Consider the following 25,025-nt stretch of genomic DNA (forward strand, 5'->3'; position numbering starts at 1 on the left):
ACATACCAGGTCCTCTAACCACCTCCTGGTGACATTCAGACATACCAGGTTCTCTAACCACCTCCTGCTTACATTCAGACATACCAGGTCCTCTAACCACCTCCTGGTGACATTCAGACCTGGTAACCACCTCCTGGTGACATTCAGACATACCAGGTCCTCTAACCACCTCCTGGTTACATTCAGACATACCAGGTCCTCTAACCACCTCCTGGTGACATTCAGACATACCAGGTCCTCTAACCACCTCCTGGTGACATTCAGACATACCAGGCCCTCTAACCACCTCCTGGTTACATTCAGACATACCAGGTCCTCTAACCACCTCCTGGTTACATTCAGACATACCAGGTCCTCTAACCACCACCTGGTGACATTCAGACATACCAGGTCCTCTAACCACCTCCTGGTTACATTCAGACATACCAGGTCTTCTAACCACCTGGTTACATTCAGACAAACCAGGTCCTCTAACCACCACCTGGTTACATTCAGACATACCAGGTCCTCTAACCACCTCCTGGTTACATTCAGACATACCAGACATACCAGGCCCTCTAACCACCTCCTGGTTACATTCAGACATACCAGGTCCTCTAACCACCTCCTGGTTACATTCAGACATACCAGGTCCTCTAACCACCTGGTTACATTCAGACATACCAGGTCCTCTAACTACCTCCTGGTTACATTCAGACATACCAGGTCCTCTAACCACCTCCTGGTTACATTCAGACATACCACGTCCTCTAACCACCACCTGGTGACATTCAGACATACCAGGTCCTCTAACCCTCCTGGTGACATTCAGACATACCAGGTCCTCTAACTACCTCCTGGTTACATTCAGACATACCAGGTCTTCTAACCACCTGGTTACATTCAGACATACCAAACATATCAGGTCCTCTAACCACCTCCTGGTTACATTCAGACATACCAGGTCCTCTAACCACCTCCTGGTGACATTCAGACATACCAGGTCTTCTAACCACCTGGTTACATTCAGACATACCAGACATACCAGGTCCTCTAACCACCTCCTGGTTACATTCAGACATACCAGGTCCTCTAACCACCTCCTGGTTACATTCAGACATACCAGGTCTTCTAACCACCTGGTTACATTCAGACATACCAAACATATCAGGTCCTCTAACCACCTCCTGGTTACATTCAGACATACCAGGTCCTCTAACCACCTGGTTACATTCAGACATACCAGACATACCAGGTCCTCTAACCACCTCCTGGTTACATTCAGACATACCATGTCCTCTAACCACCTCCTGGTTACATTCAGACATACCAGGTCCTCTAACCACCTCCTGGTGACATTCAGACATACCAGGTCCTCTAACCACCTCCTGGTGACATTCAGACATACCAGGTTCTCTAACCACCTCCTGCTTACATTCAGACATACCAGGTCCTCTAACCACCTCCTGGTGACATTCAGACCTGGTAACCACCTCCTGGTGACATTCAGACATACCAGGTCCTCTAACCACCTCCTGGTTACATTCAGACATACCAGGTCCTCTAACCACCTCCTGGTGACATTCAGACATACCAGGTCCTCTAACCACCTCCTGGTGACATTCAGACATACCAGGCCCTCTAACCACCTCCTGGTTACATTCAGACATACCAGGTCCTCTAACCACCTCCTGGTTACATTCAGACATACCAGGTCCTCTAACCACCACCTGGTGACATTCAGACATACCAGGTCCTCTAACCACCTCCTGGTTACATTCAGACATACCAGGTCTTCTAACCACCTGGTTACATTCAGACATACCAGGTCCTCTAACCACCACCTGGTTACATTCAGACATACCAGGTCCTCTAACCACCTCCTGGTTACATTCAGACATACCAGGTCCTCTAACTACCTCCTGCTTACATTCAGACATACCAGGTCCTCTAACCACCTCCTGGTTACATTCAGACATACCAGACATACCAGGTCCTCTAACCACCTCCTGGTTACATTCAGACATACCAGGTCCTCTAACCACCTCCTGGTGACATTCAGACATACCAGGTCTTCTAACCACCTGGTTACATTCAGACATACCAGACATACCAGGTCCTCTAACCACCTCCTGGTTACATTCAGACATACCAGGTCCTCTAACCACCTCCTGGTTACATTCAGACATACCAGGTCTTCTAACCACCTGGTTACATTCAGACATACCAAACATATCAGGTCCTCTAACCACCTCCTGGTTACATTCAGACATACCAGGTCCTCTAACCACCTGGTTACATTCAGACATACCAGACATACCAGGTCCTCTAACCACCTCCTGGTTACATTCAGACATACCATGTCCTCTAACCACCTCCTGGTTACATTCAGACATACCAGGTCCTCTAACCACCTCCTGGTGACATTCAGACATACCAGGTCCTCTAACCACCTCCTGGTGACATTCAGACATACCAGGTTCTCTAACCACCTCCTGCTTACATTCAGACATACCAGGTCCTCTAACCACCTCCTGGTGACATTCAGACCTGGTAACCACCTCCTGGTGACATTCAGACATACCAGGTCCTCTAACCACCTCCTGGTTACATTCAGACATACCAGGTCCTCTAACCACCTCCTGGTGACATTCAGACATACCAGGTCCTCTAACCACCTCCTGGTGACATTCAGACATACCAGGCCCTCTAACCACCTCCTGGTTACATTCAGACATACCAGGTCCTCTAACCACCTCCTGGTTACATTCAGACATACCAGGTCCTCTAACCACCACCTGGTGACATTCAGACATACCAGGTCCTCTAACCACCTCCTGGTTACATTCAGACATACCAGGTCTTCTAACCACCTGGTTACATTCAGACATACCAGGTCCTCTAACCACCACCTGGTTACATTCAGACATACCAGGTCCTCTAACCACCTCCTGGTTACATTCAGACATACCAGGTCCTCTAACTACCTCCTGCTTACATTCAGACATACCAGGTCCTCTAACCACCTCCTGGTTACATTCAGACATACCAGACATACCAGGTCCTCTAACCACCTCCTGGTTACATTCAGACAGACCAGGTCCTCTAACCACCTCCTGGTGACATTCAGACATACCAGGCCCTCTAACCACCTCCTGGTTACATTCAGACATACCAGGTCCTCTAACCACCTCCTGGTTACATTCAGACATACCAGGTCCTCTAACCACCACCTGGTGACATTCAGACATACCAGGTCCTCTAACCACCTCCTGGTTACATTCAGACATACCAGGTCTTCTAACCACCTGGTTACATTCAGACAAACCAGGTCCTCTAACCACCACCTGGTTACATTCAGACATACCAGGTCCTCTAACCACCTCCTGGTTACATTCAGACATACCAGACATACCAGGCCCTCTAACCACCTCCTGGTTACATTCAGACATACCAGGTCCTCTAACCACCTCCTGGTTACATTCAGACATACCAGGTCCTCTAACCACCTGGTTACATTCAGACATACCAGGTCCTCTAACTACCTCCTGGTTACATTCAGACATACCAGGTCCTCTAACCACCTCCTGGTTACATTCAGACATACCACGTCCTCTAACCACCACCTGGTGACATTCAGACATACCAGGTCCTCTAACCCTCCTGGTGACATTCAGACATACCAGGTCCTCTAACTACCTCCTGGTTACATTCAGACATACCAGGTCTTCTAACCACCTGGTTACATTCAGACATACCAAACATATCAGGTCCTCTAACCACCTCCTGGTTACATTCAGACATACCAGGTCCTCTAACCACCTCCTGGTGACATTCAGACATACCAGGTCTTCTAACCACCTGGTTACATTCAGACATACCAGACATACCAGGTCCTCTAACCACCTCCTGGTTACATTCAGACATACCAGGTCCTCTAACCACCTCCTGGTTACATTCAGACATACCAGGTCTTCTAACCACCTGGTTACATTCAGACATACCAAACATATCAGGTCCTCTAACCACCTCCTGGTTACATTCAGACATACCAGGTCCTCTAACCACCTGGTTACATTCAGACATACCAGACATACCAGGTCCTCTAACCACCTCCTGGTTACATTCAGACATACCATGTCCTCTAACCACCTCCTGGTTACATTCAGACATACCAGGTCCTCTAACCACCTCCTGGTGACATTCAGACATACCAGGTCCTCTAACCACCTCCTGGTGACATTCAGACATACCAGGTTCTCTAACCACCTCCTGCTTACATTCAGACATACCAGGTCCTCTAACCACCTCCTGGTGACATTCAGACCTGGTAACCACCTCCTGGTGACATTCAGACATACCAGGTCCTCTAACCACCTCCTGGTTACATTCAGACATACCAGGTCCTCTAACCACCTCCTGGTGACATTCAGACATACCAGGTCCTCTAACCACCTCCTGGTGACATTCAGACATACCAGGCCCTCTAACCACCTCCTGGTTACATTCAGACATACCAGGTCCTCTAACCACCTCCTGGTTACATTCAGACATACCAGGTCCTCTAACCACCACCTGGTGACATTCAGACATACCAGGTCCTCTAACCACCTCCTGGTTACATTCAGACATACCAGGTCTTCTAACCACCTGGTTACATTCAGACATACCAGGTCCTCTAACCACCACCTGGTTACATTCAGACATACCAGGTCCTCTAACCACCTCCTGGTTACATTCAGACATACCAGGTCCTCTAACTACCTCCTGCTTACATTCAGACATACCAGGTCCTCTAACCACCTCCTGGTTACATTCAGACATACCAGACATACCAGGTCCTCTAACCACCTCCTGGTTACATTCAGACATACCAGGTCCTCTAACCACCTCCTGGTGACATTCAGACATACCAGGTCTTCTAACCACCTGGTTACATTCAGACATACCAGACATACCAGGTCCTCTAACCACCTCCTGGTTACATTCAGACATACCAGGTCCTCTAACCACCTCCTGGTTACATTCAGACATACCAGGTCTTCTAACCACCTGGTTACATTCAGACATACCAAACATATCAGGTCCTCTAACCACCTCCTGGTTACATTCAGACATACCAGGTCCTCTAACCACCTGGTTACATTCAGACATACCAGACATACCAGGTCCTCTAACCACCTCCTGGTTACATTCAGACATACCATGTCCTCTAACCACCTCCTGGTTACATTCAGACATACCAGGTCCTCTAACCACCTCCTGGTGACATTCAGACATACCAGGTCCTCTAACCACCTCCTGGTGACATTCAGACATACCAGGTTCTCTAACCACCTCCTGCTTACATTCAGACATACCAGGTCCTCTAACCACCTCCTGGTGACATTCAGACCTGGTAACCACCTCCTGGTGACATTCAGACATACCAGGTCCTCTAACCACCTCCTGGTTACATTCAGACATACCAGGTCCTCTAACCACCTCCTGGTGACATTCAGACATACCAGGTCCTCTAACCACCTCCTGGTGACATTCAGACATACCAGGCCCTCTAACCACCTCCTGGTTACATTCAGACATACCAGGTCCTCTAACCACCTCCTGGTTACATTCAGACATACCAGGTCCTCTAACCACCACCTGGTGACATTCAGACATACCAGGTCCTCTAACCACCTCCTGGTTACATTCAGACATACCAGGTCTTCTAACCACCTGGTTACATTCAGACATACCAGGTCCTCTAACCACCACCTGGTTACATTCAGACATACCAGGTCCTCTAACCACCTCCTGGTTACATTCAGACATACCAGGTCCTCTAACTACCTCCTGCTTACATTCAGACATACCAGGTCCTCTAACCACCTCCTGGTTACATTCAGACATACCAGACATACCAGGTCCTCTAACCACCTCCTGGTTACATTCAGACAGACCAGGTCCTCTAACCACCTCCTGGTTACATTCAGACATACCAGGTCCTCTAACCACCTCCTGGTTACATTCAGACATACCAGGTCCTCTAACCACCTCCTGGTTACATTCAGACATACCAGGTCTTCTAACCACCTGGTTACATTCAGACATACCAAACATATCAGGTCCTCTAACCACCTCCTGGTTACATTCAGACATACCAGGTCCTCTAACCACCTGGTTACATTCAGACATACCAGACATACCAGGTCCTCTAACCACCTCCTGGTTACATTCAGACATGTCCTCTAACCACCTCCTGGTTACATTCAGACATTCCAGGTCCTCTAACCACCTCCTGGTGACATTCAGACATACCAGGTCCTCTAACCACCTCCTGGTGACATTCAGACATACCAGGTTCTCTAACCACCTCCTGGTTACATTCAGACATACCAGGTCCTCTAACCACCTCCTGGTGACATTCAGACCTGGTAACCACCTCCTGGTGACATTCAGACATACCAGGTCCTCTAACCACCTCCTGGTTACATTCAGACATACCAGGTCCTCTAACCACCTCCTGGTGACATTCAGACATACCAGGTCTTCTAACCACCTGGTGACATTCAGACATACCAGGTCCTCTAACTACCTCCTGGTTACATTCAGACATACCAGGTCTTCTAACCACCTCCTGGTTACATTCAGACATACCAGACATACCAGGTCCTCTAACTACCTCCTGGTTATATTCAGACATACCAGGTCCTCTAACCACCTCCTGGTTACATTCAGACATACCAGGTCCTCTAACCACCTCCTGGTGACATTCAGACATACCAGGTCCTCTAACCACCTCCTGGTGACATTCAGACATACCAGGCCCTCTAACCACCTCCTGGTTACATTCAGACATACCAGGTCCTCTAACCACCTCCTGGTTACATTCAGACATACCAGGTCCTCTAACCACCTCCTGGTTACATTCAGACATACCAGGTCCTCTAACCACCTCCTGGTTACATTCAGACATACCAGGTCTTCTAACCACCTGGTTACATTCAGACATACCAGGTCCTCTAACCACCTCCTGGTTACATTCAGACATACCAGGCCCTCTAACCACCTCCTGGTTACATTCAGACATACCAGGTCCTCTAACCACCTCCTGGTTACATTCAGACATACCAGGTCCTCTAACCACCTCCTGGTTACATTCAGACATACCAGGTCCTCTAACCACCTCCTGGTTACATTCAGACATACCAGGTCTTCTAACCACCTGGTTACATTCAGACATACCAGGTCCTCTAACCACCTCCTGGTTACATTCAGACATACCAGACATACCAGGTCCTCTAACCACCTCCTGGTTACATTCAGACAGACCAGGTCCTCTAACCACCTCCTGGTTACATTCAGACATACCAGGTCCTCTAACCACCTGGTTACATTCAGACATACCAGGTCCTCTAACCACCTCCTGGTTACATTCAGACATAGCAGACATACCAGGTCCTCTAACCACCTCCTGGTTACATTCAGACAGACCAGGTCCTCTAACCACCTCCTGGTTACATTCAGACATACCAGGTCCTCTAACCACCTGGTTACATTCAGACATACCAGGTCCTCTAACCACCTCCTGGTTACAGTAAATACAATAACACCATTAGACCATGTGGCTCTGTAGAAAATAGTCTGTTACAAACTCTGTATGGACACTAAACATGTTATATACATGTTAAATGCCGTATGTTATATATGAATAAAAACATGTATAAATGACTAAAGTTTCACTAGATTGCCATATATTTTCTGTTAATTACCAAAATGACTGAAGATTACAGTAACTCTGGTAAATCAGCAACCCCAGGATGAGACCAGGCTGGCTCAGCTGTTTGTCTGTGGTCTGTTTACCAGTCGCTGAGTTATTTCCCACGCATACACACACACACACACACGTTCGCAAGCACACACTCACATTCTCACGATCTAACTCTTCATCAACAACAAAGAAGAGTGAACTCATCTTCCTGTAATTTCCTATGATAGAGATGGCTGTTGGTTCTCTGAGATGGCTGTTGGTTCTCTGAGATGGCTGTTGGTTCTCTGAGATGGCTGTTGGTTCTCTGAGATGGCTGTTGGTTCTCTGAGATGGCTGTTGGTTCTCTGAGATGGCTGTTGGTTCTCTGAGATGGCTGTTGGTTCTCTGAGATGGCTGTTGGTTCTCTGACAGATGGCTGTTGGTTCTCTGAGATGGCTGTTGGTTCTCTGACAGATGGCTGTTGGTTCTCTGACAGATTACTTAGACTAATTTATATTACAGTACAGTATGTTGAGGATGCTGAGGTGAACTCTGTTGACGCCCTCTAGACTCTGTCTCTTACGATAAATCTCTGAGCAACATGAAACTATAAACTGAATGTGGTTTGACTTCCTGTTTTTTGGTATTCCCTTCTTAATAGTTGAATAGTCTGGTCTGGTAGTGATTAACCAGGATGCTGTAGTAGGGTTAGATGCAGTCTGTTCACAGGGAAGGTAACAAGGAGTCAGGATACATCCCTAATGGCACCCCTGGGGCTCTGGTCAAAGTAGTGCACTGTGGGGAATATGGTGCCATTTGATTTGGGAGATATTCTCAGAGTCCGAACATCTCTGGGGTTTGTCTAATACAGTCAGTCTGGGTTCAGTTATAGTGTCCTGGGTTACTGACACACAGTCAGTCTGGGTTCAGTTATAGTGTCCTGGGTTACTGACACAGTCAGTCTGGGTTCAGTTATAGTGTACTGGGTTACTGACACACAGTCAGTCTGGGTTCAGTTATAGTGTACTGGGTTACTGACACACAGTCAGTCTGGGTTCAGTTATAGTGTACTGGGTTACTGACAGTCAGTCTGGGTTCAGTTATAGTGTCCTGGGTTACTGACACAGTCAGTCTGGGTTCAGTTATAATGTCCTGGGTTACTGACACACAGTCAGTCTGGGTTCAGTTATAGTGTACTGGGTCACTGACACCTTCACCAGTTGGACGGTGTTTCCTCACACATTGGTGTGGCTGAATTCCGGGTTAAGTGGGCATTGTGTCAAGAAGCAGTGCGGCTCGGCAGGGTTGTGTTTCGGAGGACTCACAGCTCTCGACCTTCGCCTCTCCCGAGCTGGGACGGGAGTTGCTGTGATAGGACAAGACTATAACCAATATGGATATCATGGGGATTAAAAGGGGTAAAATGACAGGCTCTCATTGCAAGGCTGCCATAATGTTTCTTTACATGACTTTTGACTAGGGAATATACTCAATACACATGATGACATCTAGTGGTGACGTTATGAACTGCACGGTACTGCATTTCACTGCAAAGGTGGTGAACTTGTGAACAGTGCAGTTTCAGATATACTTTGAGACGGCTGAATGAATTCAACTCTTTATAGTGTTCTTCAGCACAAACACGTCTGCATTCTTATTCATAAATCAAATCAAATCTGATTGCTCTCTCATGTTTAGCAGATGCTATTGTGGGTGTAGTGAAATGCTTGTGTTCCTAACGAATGGCACAGCGGTCTAACGCACTGCATCTCAGTACTAGAGGTGTCACTACAGACCCTGGTTCGATCCCGGACTGTATCACAACCGGCCGTGATCGGGAGTCCCATAAGGCGGCGGCGCACAATTGTCCGGGGAGGGGTTGTCCGGGTCAGGGGAGGGTTTGGCCGGGGTTGTCCGGGTCAGGGGAGGGTTTGGCCGGGGTTGTCCGGGTCAGGGGAGGGTTTGGCCGGGGTTGTCCGGGTCAGGGGAGGGTTTGGCCGGGGTTGTCCGGGTCAGGGGAGGGTTTGGCCGGGGTTGTCCGGGTCAGGGGAGGGTTTGGCCGGGGTTGTCCGGGTCAGGGGAGGGTTTGGCCGGGGTTGTCTGGGTCAGGGGAGGGTTTGGCCGGGGGTGTCCGGGTTAGGGGAGGGTTTGGCCGGGGTTGTAAAATAACAATTTGTTCATAGACTTGCCTGGTTAAAGGTACATCAAATAATAATATCTATATACAATATACAACAATACACACATCTAAAAGTAAAATAATGGAATTAAGACATTTAGACGAGCAATGTGGAGACGTGTTGGAGACGTGGTGTGTTCTCCTAGTTTATGACGTGTGGTGGGTTCTCCTAGTTTATGACGTGGGGTGGGTTCTCCTAGTTTATGACGTGGGGTGGGTTCTCCTAGTTTATGACGTGTGGTGGGTTCTCCTAGTTTATGACGTGGGGTGGGTTCTCCTAGTTTATGACGTGTGGTGGGTTCTCCTAGTTTATGACGTGTGGTGGGTTCTCCTAGTTTATGACGTGTGGTGTGTTCTGTCTCATAGCTCCGCAGGCGCCGGTGAACTGGCGTCAGGGGAAGCTGCTGGGTCGTGGGGCGTTTGGGGAGGTATACCTCTGTTACGACGCCGACACCGGACGGGAGCTGGCCGCCAAACAGGTGCCCTTTGACCCAGATTGTCAGGAAACCAGCAAGGTGAGTGGGAGGGATCAGATTTACCTGTCCGAACACAGAGCTACCTGAGAACACAGATTTACCTCTCTCCCCCCCTCTCCCTGTTTTTCTCCCCCGTGTAGGAGGTGAATGCTCTGGAGTGTGAGGTCCAGCTGTTGAAGAACCTGCATCATGAGCGGATCGTTCAGTACTACGGGTCTTCCAGGGACCTGGAGAAGAGGAAACTCACCATCTTTGTTGAGTTCATGCCTGGGGTGCGTAGGGGGCAGCTGGGGTGCGTAGGGGGCAGCTGGGGTGCGTAGGGGGCAGCTGGGGTGCGTAGGGGGCAGCTGGGGTGCGTGGGGAAGCAGCTGGGGCGCGTGGGGAAGCAGCTGGGGCGCGTGGGGAAGCAGCTGGGGCGCGTGGGGAAGCAGCTGGGGCGCGTGGGGAAGCAGCTGGGGCGCGTGGGGAAGCAGCTGGGGCGCGTGAGGGGGCAGCTGGGGTGCGTGGGGGACAGGGATGGTGTCTGTTAGATTTGGACTGTTGATGTGGTGCGTGATGTTAGCCTGATGACCAGCAGACTTTAAAACAGACTGGTTTACCATCTGAACATTGACTACAATAGAAGTAGACGAGTTTCCTTCAGACAGAACATTTTATCTGCCAAACCCAAATCAACCCACGGCACACCGCAGTGTCACCAGCGCTCATATCCAGTCATTCCTGTCAGCAGAACACCATGGTTTATGAGGTCATGTTCTCTGGAAACCAGGGAACTAAACGAGTAGCAGTCACCCTCCCTACTCTTTACCCCAGCCCATTCTACCCCCTCCTCTTTACCCCAGTCCATTCTACCCCCTCCTCTTTACCCCAGCCCATTCTACCCCCTCCTCTTTACCCCAGCCCATTCTACCCCCTCCTCTTTACCCCAGGCCATTCTACCCCCTCGTCTTTACCCCAGCCCATTCTACCCCCTCGTCTTTACCCCAGCCCATTCTACCCCCTCGTCTTTACCCCAGCCCATTCTACCCCCTCGTCTTTACCCCAGCCCATTCTACCCCCTCGTCTTTACCCCAGTCCATTCTACCCCCTCCTCTTTACCCCAGTCCATTCTACCCCCTCCTCTTTACCCCAGTCCATTCTGCCCCCTCCTCTTTACCCCAGTCCATTCTACCCCCTCCTCTTTACCCCAGTCCCAGTCCTTCCTACCCCAGTCCTTTCTACCCCTCTTTACCCCAGTCCCAATTCTTTATTTAACCAGTCCTCTCTGCCCTCTCCCCATACTGTCCCAGTCCTCTCTGCCCTAGTGGCCCCTGTTATTAATATCCCAGCTGTAACTGAGGCGGTGTCGAGGTTAAGTGTCTTAGTCACACATTGTCTGGTCGTGGGACATGTTTATACTTCTCTGAGGTTAGCTGGCAGAGAGGAAGAAGGGTGTTGGTCAGTGGCCTGGGGCCAAGTCAGTGTGTCAGGTCTGGCTACGTTGCTGGATCCTATCAGCCTCTGAAAGGAGTGGAGGGGTGGAGGGATGGAGGTGGACTGGCACCAGCCAGGGAGTAATTTATCTGTTTTACCAAAAGTGTGAAGAGGAAAGGGAGAACGGAGCGGAGGGGGGAGAACGGAGCGGAGGGGGGAGAACGGAGCGGAGGGGGGAGAACGGAGCGGAGGGGGGAGAACGGAGCGGAGGGGGGAGAACGGAGCGGAGGGGGGAGAACGGAGCAGAACGGAGCGGAGGGGGCAGAACGGAGCGGAGGGAGCAGAACGGAGCGGAGGGGGCAGAATGGGGCGGAGGGGGCAGAACGGGGCAGAGGGGGAAGAACGGGGCAGAACGTAGCAGAGGGGGCAGAACGGAGCAGAGGGGGAGAACGGGGCAGAACGGAGCAGAGGGGTAGAACGGGGCAGAACGGAGCGGAGGGGGCAGAACGGAGCGGAGGGGGCAAAACGGAGCAGAACGGAGCGGAGGGAGCAGAACGGAGCAGAGGGGGCAGAACGGAGCAGAGGGGGCAGAACGGAGCAGAGGGGGCAGAACGGAGCAGAGGGGGCAGAACGGGGCGGGAACGGAGCAGAGGGGGAGAGGGGGAGAACGGAGCAGAGGGGGGAGAACGGGGCAGAACGGAGCAGAGGAGGGAGAGAGGGAAGGGGCCTGCTCCTAGGTTTCCCTGGTGAGGGTCTGTCTGTTGTGCGTCACAGGTGTGACTGAGCAGATCTCGTTTCCCCTCAGAGGACTGAAAACAGGAAGAGAAGGGAATGCTGCCAGGCGACGGTGTTAAGGAATGCAAGCCCTCTGAGGGCATTCTGTTTTGAAACAATAAACTGCTCAAAATGGGCCCTGATGTCCAAGCAGTGCACAGACAAAATGGCTGACCCTGTAAAACAACACCTATCATACTACTGACCCTGTAAAACAACACCTATCATACTACTGACCCTGTAAAACAACACCTATCATATTACTATGACTGACCCTGTAAAACAACACCTAACATACTACTATGACTGACCCTGTAAAACAACACCTATCATACTACTATGACTGACCCTGTAAAGCAACACCTATCATACTACTGACCCTGTAAAACAACACCTATCATACTACTATGACTGACCCTGTAAAACAACACCTATCATACTACTATGACTGACCCTGTAAAACAACACCTATCATACTACCATGACTGATCCTGTAAAACAACACCTATCATACTACTATGACTGACCCTGTAAAACAACACCTATCATACTACTATGACTGACCCTGTACAACACCTATCATATTACTATGACTGACCCTGTAAAACAACACCTATCATACTACTGACCCTGTAAAACAACACCTATCAAACTACTATGACTGACCCTGTAAAACAACACCTATCAAACTACTATGACTGACCCTGTAAAACAACACCTATCATACTACTATGACTGACCCTGTAAAACAACACCTATCATACTACTATGACTGACCCTGTAAAACAACACCTATCATACTACTATGACTGACCCTGTAAAACAACACCTATCATATTACTATGACTGACCCTGTAAAACAACACCTATCATATTACTATGACTGACCCTGTAAAACAACACCTATCATACTACTATGACTGACCCTGTAAAACGACACCTATCAAACTACTATGACTGACCCTGTAAAACAACACCTATCATACTACTATGACTGACCCTGTAAAACAACACCTATCATACTACTATGACTGACCCTGTAAAACAACACCTATCATACTACTATGGCTGACCCTGCAAAACAACACCTATCATACTACTAGGGTAATGTGTTGTTGTACAGGGTCAGCCGTAGTAGTAGTAGTACACCTATCTGGTGTTTGTGATAATAAAACATGTTTAAGTTAACTGGTCACCTGTCTGGTCCCCCCGTCGGTCGGTTTGGTCCCCCCGTCGATCGGTCCGTCTGGTCTCTGTCAGTCTGATCTCTCTGTCGGTCTGATCTCTCTGTCGGTCTGATCTCTCTGTCGGTCTGATCTCTCTGTCGGTCTGATCTCTCTGTCGGTCTGGCCTCTCTGTCGGTCTGGCCTCTCTGTCGGTCTCGCCTCTCTGTCGGTCTGGCCTCTCTGTCGGTCGGTCGGTCTGGTGTCTTTCTCGTCTCTCGGTGTGTCTGTGGTCGTCTGTCTGTCTATTCGGTATCTCTGTCCCGTCTCTCCGTCTGGTCTGACCAGTTTCTCTGTCTATTTCAGGGTTCCATTAAGGACCAGTTGAAGGCATATGGGGCGCTGACAGAGAAGGTGACGCGGCGCTACACCAGACAGATCCTCCAGGGAGTCTTCTACCTTCACAGCAACATGATCGTACACAGAGATATCAAAGGTCTGGTCATATTGAAACACAGCAACATGATCGTAAACAGAGATATCAAAGGTCTGGTCATATTGAAACACAGCAACATGATCGTAAACAGAGATATCAACGGTCTGGTCATATTGACAGACTTACAGGATGGTGTGTGTATCTGTCAAATCAAATCCCATTTCATTGTTAAACAACCGGTGTAGAGTGAGAGAAATGCTTCCTGAAGGTCTGTCCGGTCTGAGACAACAACATAGGAGAATATACTGAACAAAATCAATGACACGCCAATGGGCCTAAGGATCTCTGTGCAAAGTGGAGCTTTGGCGGCCTCAAAAGCATAGCTACAGTCCAGGGACCGCTTAAATGTTACCTTGGGACTAAGCAGAGTTGAAAGGGGAGCTACTACCGTCGAGAAATTCTTACAGAATGTACGATAGTACCTTACCTTCCCCAGGAATTTGCGCAACTGGCGGCGAGTTGTGTGAGCAGGAAAAGCAACAATTGCTTCTACTTTACCAGTTACAGGGCGCACTGGACCTCGTCCCAACGGTACTGGTATCCATGCAGTACTTGTGTAGCATCGCCTTCAGCGTCTGATGCCAGCGTTCGAGAGCCCCTTGACTCTCTGGATGATACGGGCTGGAGACCTGATGGGAAATACACAATGTCTTTAACACATTTGAGAACAGTTTTGACAAAGTTGGATCCCTGATCAGTTTGGATTACTTTGGGGAGTCCAAACGTAGAGAAGAACTTCACTAGGTGCTTCCACAGGAATCGGGCAGAGCGGCGCTCGAGGAACTGTTTGATTCACTTTCCCAGTGAGTTGACATACGTGACATGTTTTACACAATAGGAGCACGTCAGACTTCAAACCTGGCCGGAAGAAATGACGAAGGACCCGGTTATAAGTCTTTCTAATCCCCAAATGTCCGGACCACGCCTGGTCATGGGCGAGTGACAGCACCTGCTGACGGAACGGTGTAGGAACAACCACTTGACACACTTCACTCCAGTCACCAACGGTGTCATGAGCTGCCCGCATCAAAACTCCTGCTTCCATAAAGTAGGCGGTCTCTCTGGTTTTAGTTTCCTCAATGGAAATTACCGAAGCAAAACATACCGAAGCAAAACCGTTGCGAAGTCGGTCTCCTTTTTGATCACCTTCTCGGGGGTGACATACAAAAGAAAAATGTAATTGGGGTGCGATTTTGCTTTTTTACAAGGGTAAAAAACTGTCGGCCTTGCAGAAGGAATACTCGGTGCATCGTCTTCTACCTCAATATTCTCAAAAATGGAACAAATCCACCACATGTAGTTTTGATTTCTGGGTTGTCTACTACTTCTAACACAGGAGTGATGTTACCACCAGTGATATCATTCCCTAGTAGCAATGGGACTCCTTTTACTGGCAGTGTAGACACTACACCAACACGGAAACGTCCTGATACCAAGTCTGACACTAAGTGGACCCAGTGTAATGGTACAGGTACGGTCTCTATCCCCTGTAATATGACATGCGAGAGCCACAATATGTTTCAGGAGAGCATCAGTAACAATAACTGACTGCTCCGCCTTGGTGTCTCATAAGATTTGTATGGGCTTTTGATTAGCTTGTTCTCCAGTTAAGGAAATACAACCGGTAGAGATAATCGGAGCATAGATAGGATCTGGTTTCCCAAATGAATCAATAACTCGGTTGAATCAACTCGGTCCAACAGACGAGCCAAAGACTTGACTAAACCCAAACTTTTCATTTTGGGGATGGTGACCTCACCTTCAGCCTAGTGGTCCCATCTGAACGACCCAAAGCAGAAGATAAAAGGTCAGGGCAATATAAAGGGGGTACGAGCAACCCCTTCCTCCGCCCTGTCCTCCGACTTGGCATCGGGAGGTCTACCCGTCTCCTCTCCTGAAACTTCCCCCTCATCATCTTTCAATAAGAGAATTCGTTCTCTCACTAAACCCTCCCTGACTAGCACCAAAAGCTCAGCCATTAGGGCTTTCTCAGGGATGAAAAGGTCTACTTTACGCAACCCCACCAACCGATCAACAGAGGGCGCTTCAATGAAGATGGAGATGGCTGAGGCAGCCATCTTGTACACTGCAGTCTACTAAACACGCACATAAACTAAACAAGTCATCCAAACTCACAACCCACCATCACACCTCAATCACCAATCACAGAGAGCTCAGAGCACCAGGGTCCGATGGGCTTAATGATCCCGGATGAGCCCCCATTATGTTACGCCTCTTGGAGGGAACGCAACACCCTGCTACACTCAACTCCCCGTGGAGGTAAAGAGGTATGGGACTGTAGGTGGAGGTAAAGAGGTATGGGACTGTAGGTGGAGGTAAAGAGGTATGGGACTGTAGGTGGAGGTATGGGACTGTAGGTGGAGGTAAAGAGGTATGTGACTGTAGGTAGAGGTATGTGACTGTAGGTAGAGGTATGTGACTGTAGGTGGAGGTAAAGATGTATGTGACTGTAGGTGGTATGGGACTGGAGGTGCAGGTAAAGAGGTATGGGACTGGAGGTGGAGGTAAAGAGGTATGGGACTGTAGGTGGAGGTAAGTGACTGTAGGTGCAGGTAAAGAGGTATGGGACTGGAGGTGCAGGTAAAGAGGTATGGGACTGGAGGTGGAGGTAAAGAGGTATGGGACTGTAGGTGAAGGTAAAGAGGTATGGGACTGTAGGTGGAGGTAAATAGGTATGTGACTGTAGGTGGAGGTAAAGAGGTATGGGACTGTAGGGGGAGGTAAAGAGGTATGGGACTGTCGGTGGAGGTAAAGAGGTATGTAACTGGAGGGGGAGGTAAAGAGGTATGGGACTGTAGGTGGAGGTAAAGAGGTATGTAACTGGAGGGGGAGGTAAAGAGGTATGTGACTAGGTGGAGGTAAAGAGGTATGTGACTAGGTGGAGGTAAAGAGGTATGTAACTGGAGGGGGAGGTAAAGAGGTATGTGACTAGGTGGAGGTAAAGAGGTATGGGATTGGAGGTGCGAGTAAGGATGACTGCCAGGCACGACTCCAACACCATCATTAAGTTTGCTGATGACACAACAGCTGTAGGCCTGATCACCGACAACGATGAGACAGCCTATAGGAAGGAGGTCCGAGACCTGGCCATGTGGTGCCAGGACAACAACCTCTCCCTCAACGTGATCAAGACTAAGGAGATGATTGTGGACTACAGGAAAAGGAGGACCGAACACTGCCCCATTCTCATCGACGGGGCTGTAGTGTAGGGGTTCGAGAGTGAATGTCCACATCACCAACGAACTAACATGGTCCAAACACACCAAGACAGTTGTGAAGAGGGCACGACTACACCTTTTCCCCCTCAGGAGACTGAAAAGATTTGGCATGGGCCCTCAGATCCTCAAAAAGTTATACAGCTGCACCATCGAGAGCACTGGTTGCATCACTGCCTGGTATGGCAACTGCTCGTCATCTAACCGTAAGGCACTACAGAAGGTAGTGTGTACAGCCCAGTACATCACTGGGGCCAAGCTTCCTGCCATCCAGGATCTCTATACCAGGTGGTGGTGTGTACAGCCCAGTACATCACTGGGGCCAAGCTTCCTGCCATCTAGGACCTCTATACCAGGTGGTGTCAGAGGAAGGCCCTAAAAATGGTCAAAGACTCCAGTCACCCAAGTCATAGACTGTTATTTTTGCTAACGCACGGCAAGCGGTACCTGAGCACCAAGTCTAGGACCAAAAGGCTCCTCAACAGCTTTTACCCCTAAACCATAAGACTGCTGAACAACTAATCAGATGACCACTGTACTATTTACATTGACCCCCCCTCCTCCATTTGTTTTGTACACTGCTGCTACTCTCTGTTTATTAACTATGCATAGTCACTACCTACATGTCCAAATTACCTCGACTAACCTATACCCCCGCACACTGACTCGGTACCAGTAACCCCTGTATATAGTCTCGTTATTGTTATTTTATTGTGTTACTCTTTATTTTTTATTTGGTAAATATTTTATCTTTCTTGAACTGCATTGTTGGTTGTAAGTAAGCATTTCACGGTAAGGTCTACGTCTATTGTATTCGGCGCATGTGACCAAGTTTGATTTGTTTTGAGAGATGAGCAAAAGAGAGGCCTCAGGAAGGACCTCTAAGCTCGTGATAGGTCCCTTTGTCTCTGTCTGTGTGTCTGTGTGTCTGTCTGTCTCTGTCTGTGTGTCTGTGTGTCTGTCTGTACCAGTGTCAATGGCAGATCACTTTTTTTTAGCTACTTTCTCTAATTTGTGTGGAAATATTATGGTCCATGTGTGACGAGACTAGTGGTAGTATTATAGTAGTATTATATTATATAGTGGTAGTATTATATAGTGGCAGTATTATAGTAGTATTATATAGTAGTATTATATAGTAGTATTATATAATAGCAGTAGCATATTATATAGTGGTAGTATTATAGTAGTATTATATAGTAGTATTATATAGTAGCAGTAGTATATTATGTAGTGGTAGTATTATAGTAGTATTATATTATATAGTGGTAGTATTATAGTAGTATTATATTATATAGTGGTAGTGTTATAGTAGTATTATATTATGGTGTGATGGTGTGATAGTAGTATAGCAGTATTATATAGTAGTAGTGCTATATGGTGGTTGTATTATAGTAGTATTATATAGTAGTGGTATTATATCATATATATACTATATAGTATTATAGTAGTATTATATAGTATTATATAGTAGTAGTATTGTATTATATAGTGGTAGTATTATAGTAGTATTATATAGTAGTAGTAGTATTATATAGTGGTAGTATTATAGTGGTATATTATATCGTGGTAGTATTATAGTAGTATTATATAGTAGCAGTAGTATATTATGTAGTGGTGGTATTATAGTAGTAATATATTATATAGTGGTAGTATAATAGTAGTATTATATAGTAGTAGTATTACATTATATAGTGGTTGTATTATAGTAGTATTATATAGTAGCAGTAGTATATTATGTAGTGGTGGTATTATAGTAGTAATATATTATATAGTGGTGGTATTATAATAGTATTATATAGTAGTAGTATTACATTATATAGTGGTAGTATTATATAGGGGTAGTATTATAGTACTATTATATTATTTAGTGGTAGTATTATATTATATCTTTGTAGTAGTATTATATAGTAGTAGTATTATATTATATAGTGGTAGTATTATAGTATTATATAGTAGTGGTATTATATAGTGGTAGTATTATATAGTGGTAGCATTATAGTGGTATTATATAGTAGTAGTATTATATTATTTAGTGGTCGTATTATAGGGGTAGTATTATAGTACTATTATATAGTAGTATTATGTCATATAGTGGTAGTATTATAGTATAATTATATAGTGCTAGTATTATAGTACTATTATATAGTAGTAGTAGTAGTATTATAGTATATAGTGCTAGTATTATAGCAGCAGTATATTATGTGGTGGTAGTATTATAGTAGTAGTATATTATATATTGGGAGTATTATAGTAGTATTATATAGTGGTAGTATCATAGTAGTATTATATTATATAGTGGTAGTATTATAGTATTATATAGTAGTGGTATTATATAGTGGTAGTATTATATAGTGGTAGCATTATAGTGGTATTATATAGTAGTAGTATTATATTATTTAGTGGTCGTATTATAGGGGTAGTATTATAGTACTATTATATAGTAGTATTATGTCATATAGTGGTAGTATTATAGTATAATTATATAGTGCTAGTATTATAGTACTATTATATAGTAGTAGTAGTAGTATTATAGTATATAGTGCTAGTATTATAGCAGCAGTATATTATGTGGTGGTAGTATTATAGTAGTAGTATATTATATATTGGGAGTATTATAGTAGTATTATATAGTGGTAGTATCATAGTAGTATTATATTATATAGTGCAAGTATTATAGTATCATTATATTATATAGTGGTATTATAGTAGTAGCATTATATTATATAGTGCTAGTACTATAGAGTGGTAGTATTATTTTGTATTATGAAGTAGTAGTATTATATAGTGGTAGTATTATAGTATCATTATATTATATAGTGGTAGTATTATATTGTATGGTGGTAGTATTATAGTATTATATAGTAGTAGTATTACATGATATAGTGGTAGTATTATAATAGTGTTATAATATATAGTGGTAGTATTACAGTATATAGTGGTAGTATTATAGTATATAGCGGTAGTATTATAGTAGTATTATATAGTGGTAGTATTATAGTAATATTATATAGTAGTAGTATTATAATAGTGTTATAATATATAGTGGTAGTATTATATAGTATTGTATAGTAGTATTATATAGTAGTATTATATAATACAGTGGTGGTATTATATAGTGGTAGTATTATATAGTAGTATTATATAGTAGTATTATAGTAGTATTATATGGTAGTATTATATAGTGGTATTATAGTAGTATTATAGTAGTATTATATAATAGCAGTAGCATATTATATAGTGGTAGTATTATATAGTAGTATTATAGTAGTATTATATAGTAGTATTATATAGCAGCAGTAGTATATTATGTAGTGGTAGTATTATAGTAGTATTATATTATATAGTGGTAGTATTATAGTAGTATTATATTATATAGTGGTAGTGTTATCGTAGTATTATATTATGGTGTGATGGTGTGATAGTAGTATAGCAGTATTATATAGTAGTAGTGTTATATGGTGGTTGTATTATAGTAGTATTATATAGTAGTGGTATTATATCATATATATATACTATATAGTATTATAGTAGTATTATATAGTATTATATAGTAGTAGTATTGTATTATATAGTGGTAGTATTATAGTAGTATTATATAGTGGTAGTATTGTATTATATAGTGGTAGTATTATAGTGGTATATTATATTGTGGTAGTATTATAGTAGTATTGTATAGTAGCAGTAGTATATTATGTAGTGGTGGTATTATAGTAGTAATATATTATATAGTGGTAGTATTATAGTAGTATTATATAGTAGTAGTATTACATTATATAGTGGTTGTATTATAGTAGTATTATATAGTAGCAGTAGTATATTATGTAGTGGTGGTATTATAGTAGTAATATATTATATAGTGGTGGTATTATAATAGTATTATATAGTGGTGGTATTATAATAGTATTATATAGTAGTAGTATTACATTATATAGTGGTAGTATTATATAGGGGTAGTATTATAGTACTATTATATTATATAGCGGTAGTATTATATTATATCTTTGTAGTAGTATTATATAGTAGTAGTATTATATTATATAGTGGTAGTATTATAGTATTATATAGTAGTGGTATTATATAGTGGTAGTATTATATAGTGGTAGCATTATAGTGGTATTATATAGTAGTAGTATTATATTATTTAGTGGTTGTATTATAGGGGTAGTATTATAGTACTATTATATAGTATTATTATATCATATAGTGGTAGTATTAAAGTATCATTATATTATATAGTGCTAGTATTATAGTACTATTATATAGTAGTAGTAGTAGTAGTAGTATTATAGTATATAGTGCTAGTATTATAGCAGCAGTATATTATGTGGTGGTAGTATTATAGTAGTAGTATATTATATAGTGGGAGTATTATAGTAGTATTATATAGTGGTAGTATCATAGTAGTATTATATTATATAGTGCTAGTATTATAGTATCATTATATTATATAGTGGTATTATAGTAGTAGCATTATATTATATAGTGCTAGTATTATAGAGTGGTAGTATTATTTTTGTATTATGAAGTAGTAGTATTATATAGTGGTAGTATTATATTGTATGGTGGTAGTATTATAGTATCATTATATTATATAGTGGTAGTATTATATTGTATGGTGGTAGTATTATAGTATTATATAGTAGTAGTATTACATTATATAGTGGTAGTATTAAAATAGTGTTATAATATATAGTGGTAGTATTATAGTATATAGTGGTAGTATTATAGTATATAGCGGTAGTATTATAGTAGTATTATATAGTGGTAGTATTATAGTAATATTATATAGTAGTAGTATTATAATAGTGTTATAATATAGCGGTAGTATTATAGTAGTATTATATAGTAGTAGTATTACATTATATAGTGGTAGTATTATAATAGTGTTGTAATATATAGTGTTATAATATATAGTGGTAGTATTATAGTAGTATTATATAGTAGTAGTATTACATTATTTAGTGGTGGTATTATAGTGTCATTATATTATATAGTGGTAATATTATATTATATAGAGGTAGTATTATAGTAGTATTATATAGTAGTAGTATTACATTATATAGTGGTCGTATTACATTATATAGTGGTAGTATTATAGTAGTGTTATAATATATAGTGGTTGTATTATATAGTGGTAGTATTTTTCTTCATACTCTCTGTTGTCCTCTAGGTGCCAACATCCTGAGAGACTCCACTGGCAACATAAAGCTGGGGGACTTTGGGGCCAGTAAACGCATCCAGACCATCTGCATGTCAGGAACTGGCATCAAATCCGTCACCGGCACACCTTACTGGATGAGCCCAGAAGTCATCAACGGAGAAGGATACGGACGCAAAGCTGATGTCTGGTAAAAAGCATAGACTCATAATGCAGTCCGTTTTTTTAGTGCCATTCACACTTTTATAAGAACATTTTGCGATATCAAATTGTGAAACAAATTCCTGATTTTCTTGCCTTGTTTAAGAATATACACTAAAGGTGATTTATTTCTCATGTTTGTCTCCTGATGTACTAGATGAAGTGGTTCTGTCTCCATAAAGTGTTTTGTCTGTCAGGTCTGTGGCGTGCACAGTGGTGGAGATGCTTACCCAGAAGCCTCCCTGGGCGGAATACGAGGCCATGGCAGCTATCTTTAAGATAGCCACGCAGCCCACCAAGCCCTTCCTCCCTGAGGGTGTTTCCGAGGCCGCCCGGGACTTTGTGCGCCAGGTGTTCATAGAGGAGAAGTGGCGTCCCACGGCCGAGAACCTCCTCTCACACCCCTTCGTCCAAGGGGGGTTCTGACCCTGACCTCTAACACCCCCAGGGCCACCCTGCCTCCCAGGCCTCTCCACAGCTCCAGTCCTCCAGGCTTCCAGGGCCCAGCACCACTCCACTCCAGGGCCCAGCACCATGATGCCAGACCTGATCATAACCTGAGCCCCAGTCTCTCTCCTTCACCAGCTAACTGACCCCAGACCTGATCATAACCTGAGCCCTAATCTCTCCTATATTTTGTCTGTCTTGTGATCAGTGGTCACCTTCTATATTCTGTTAGGTTAAGAGCAAACTCTGAAAATACATCCCACCTGTCAGGACTGTAAGTTAGTCATCTAGTGTCCCTGTTGTCTTTGAGTAATATTCTGCTTCAAAGGGGATTGTGAACAATGTTTGTAATACATCCTAGATGAACACTTGCAGTTACCTTAACAGTTGATGTCTATACTTTGACCTGAGATATGTACATTTAGTTTTGTCTGAATTGCCAAACGCCTTACAATGACGTGTTGTAAAATAGCATTCATGTACATTTACAGAATGACCCTGTTTCTACAACATTAGCACTCTTTCTAATTCGGAAAGAGACTGTTGCACATTTTATAGCATGTATTCAGTAGGTGCCCCATTGCAGGATAATCAACAGGAAAAAATAGATGCTGTAAATATATTTGACATTTTTATAATTTCATAATGAGAGAAATGTTTCTTTTTATTCCACTGTTTGGAGAAAAATACCAAACATTTGTATTGTTGTGAATGGTTACTCGCCGTGTATAAGCAAGCAATTCTCCTACGCTGACCAGCCTGTTTAAATCCACGTTTGTGCCATGTTTCGTTCTATCCCAGTGTATTGTTCACCAGCACAGAACTGTCCGAAGAGAGTTCAGTAATACTCGTTGTTCTTCCCAGAGTTGGAAACAAAAATAACTCCCCCATCTAGAACATGGATTTCTTAGCCAGTGAATCAGTCCTCAGCCTGAAATCCAGAACATGTTTTGTGATAACTTTCAACTCCATGTACAGTTGAAGTCTGAAGTTTACATACACCTTAGCCAAATACATTTAAACTCAGTTTTTCACAATTCCTGCCATTTAATCCTGGTAAAGATTCCCTGTTTTAGGACAGTTAGGATCAACAATTTATTTTAAGAATGGGAAATGTCAGAATAATAGAATGATTTATTTCAGCTTTTATTCCTTTCTTCACATTCCCAGTGGGTCAGAAGTTTACATACAGTCAGTATTTGGTAGCAGTGCCTTTAAATTGTTTCACTTGGGTCCAATGTTTCGGGTAGCCTTCCACAAGCTTCCCACAATAAATTGGGTGCATTCTGGCCCATTCCTCCTGACAGAGATGGTGTGACTGAGTCAAGTTTGTAGGTTCTGCCCACTAATTCTCTATAGGATTGAGGTCATGGCTTTGTGATGGCCACTCCAATACCTTGACTTTGTTGTCCTTGAGACATTTTTCCACAACTTTGGAAGTATGCTTGGGGTCATTGTCCATTTGGAAGACACATTTGCGACCAAGCTTTAACTTCCTTACTGATGTCTTGAGATGTTGCTTCAATATATCCACATAATTTTCCAGCCTCATGATGCTGTCTATTTTGTGAAGTGCACCAGTCCCTCCTGCATCAAAGCACCCCCACAACATGATGCTGCCACCCCTGTGCTTCATGGTTTGTATGGTTTTCTTCAGCTTGCAAGCCTCCCCCTTTCTCCTCCAAGCATAACGATGGTCATTATGGCCAAACAGTTCTCTTTTTGTTTCATCAGACCAGAGGACATTTCTCCAAAAAGTACGATCTTT

General features: G+C 44.2%; 1 protein-coding gene across 2 annotated transcripts in view; it reads left to right on the forward strand.

Annotated features, from left to right (window-relative positions):
• LOC139366864 (mitogen-activated protein kinase kinase kinase 22) overlaps positions 1-24,565 on the forward strand; it is a 98,097-nt gene extending 73,532 nt beyond the window's left edge. Inside the window, exons 14-18 of one of the 2 annotated variants that reach the window (XM_071104560.1) lie at positions 10,257-10,405; positions 10,507-10,638; positions 14,083-14,212; positions 22,622-22,799; positions 23,008-24,565. In XM_071104560.1, the coding sequence (XP_070960661.1) occupies positions 10,257-10,405; positions 10,507-10,638; positions 14,083-14,212; positions 22,622-22,799; positions 23,008-23,236 (818 nt within the window). In that variant the 3' untranslated portion in view covers positions 23,237-24,565. The remainder of the gene's footprint in view (positions 1-10,256; positions 10,406-10,506; positions 10,639-14,082; positions 14,213-22,621; positions 22,800-23,007) is intronic. The other variant, XM_071104561.1, reaches the window with a different exon arrangement.
• Positions 24,566-25,025: the final 460 nt, after the last annotated feature.

Source organism: Oncorhynchus clarkii, chromosome 15, assembly GCF_045791955.1.
Source record: "Oncorhynchus clarkii lewisi isolate Uvic-CL-2024 chromosome 15, UVic_Ocla_1.0, whole genome shotgun sequence".
NCBI classification, from domain to species: domain Eukaryota; kingdom Metazoa; phylum Chordata; class Actinopteri; order Salmoniformes; family Salmonidae; genus Oncorhynchus; species Oncorhynchus clarkii.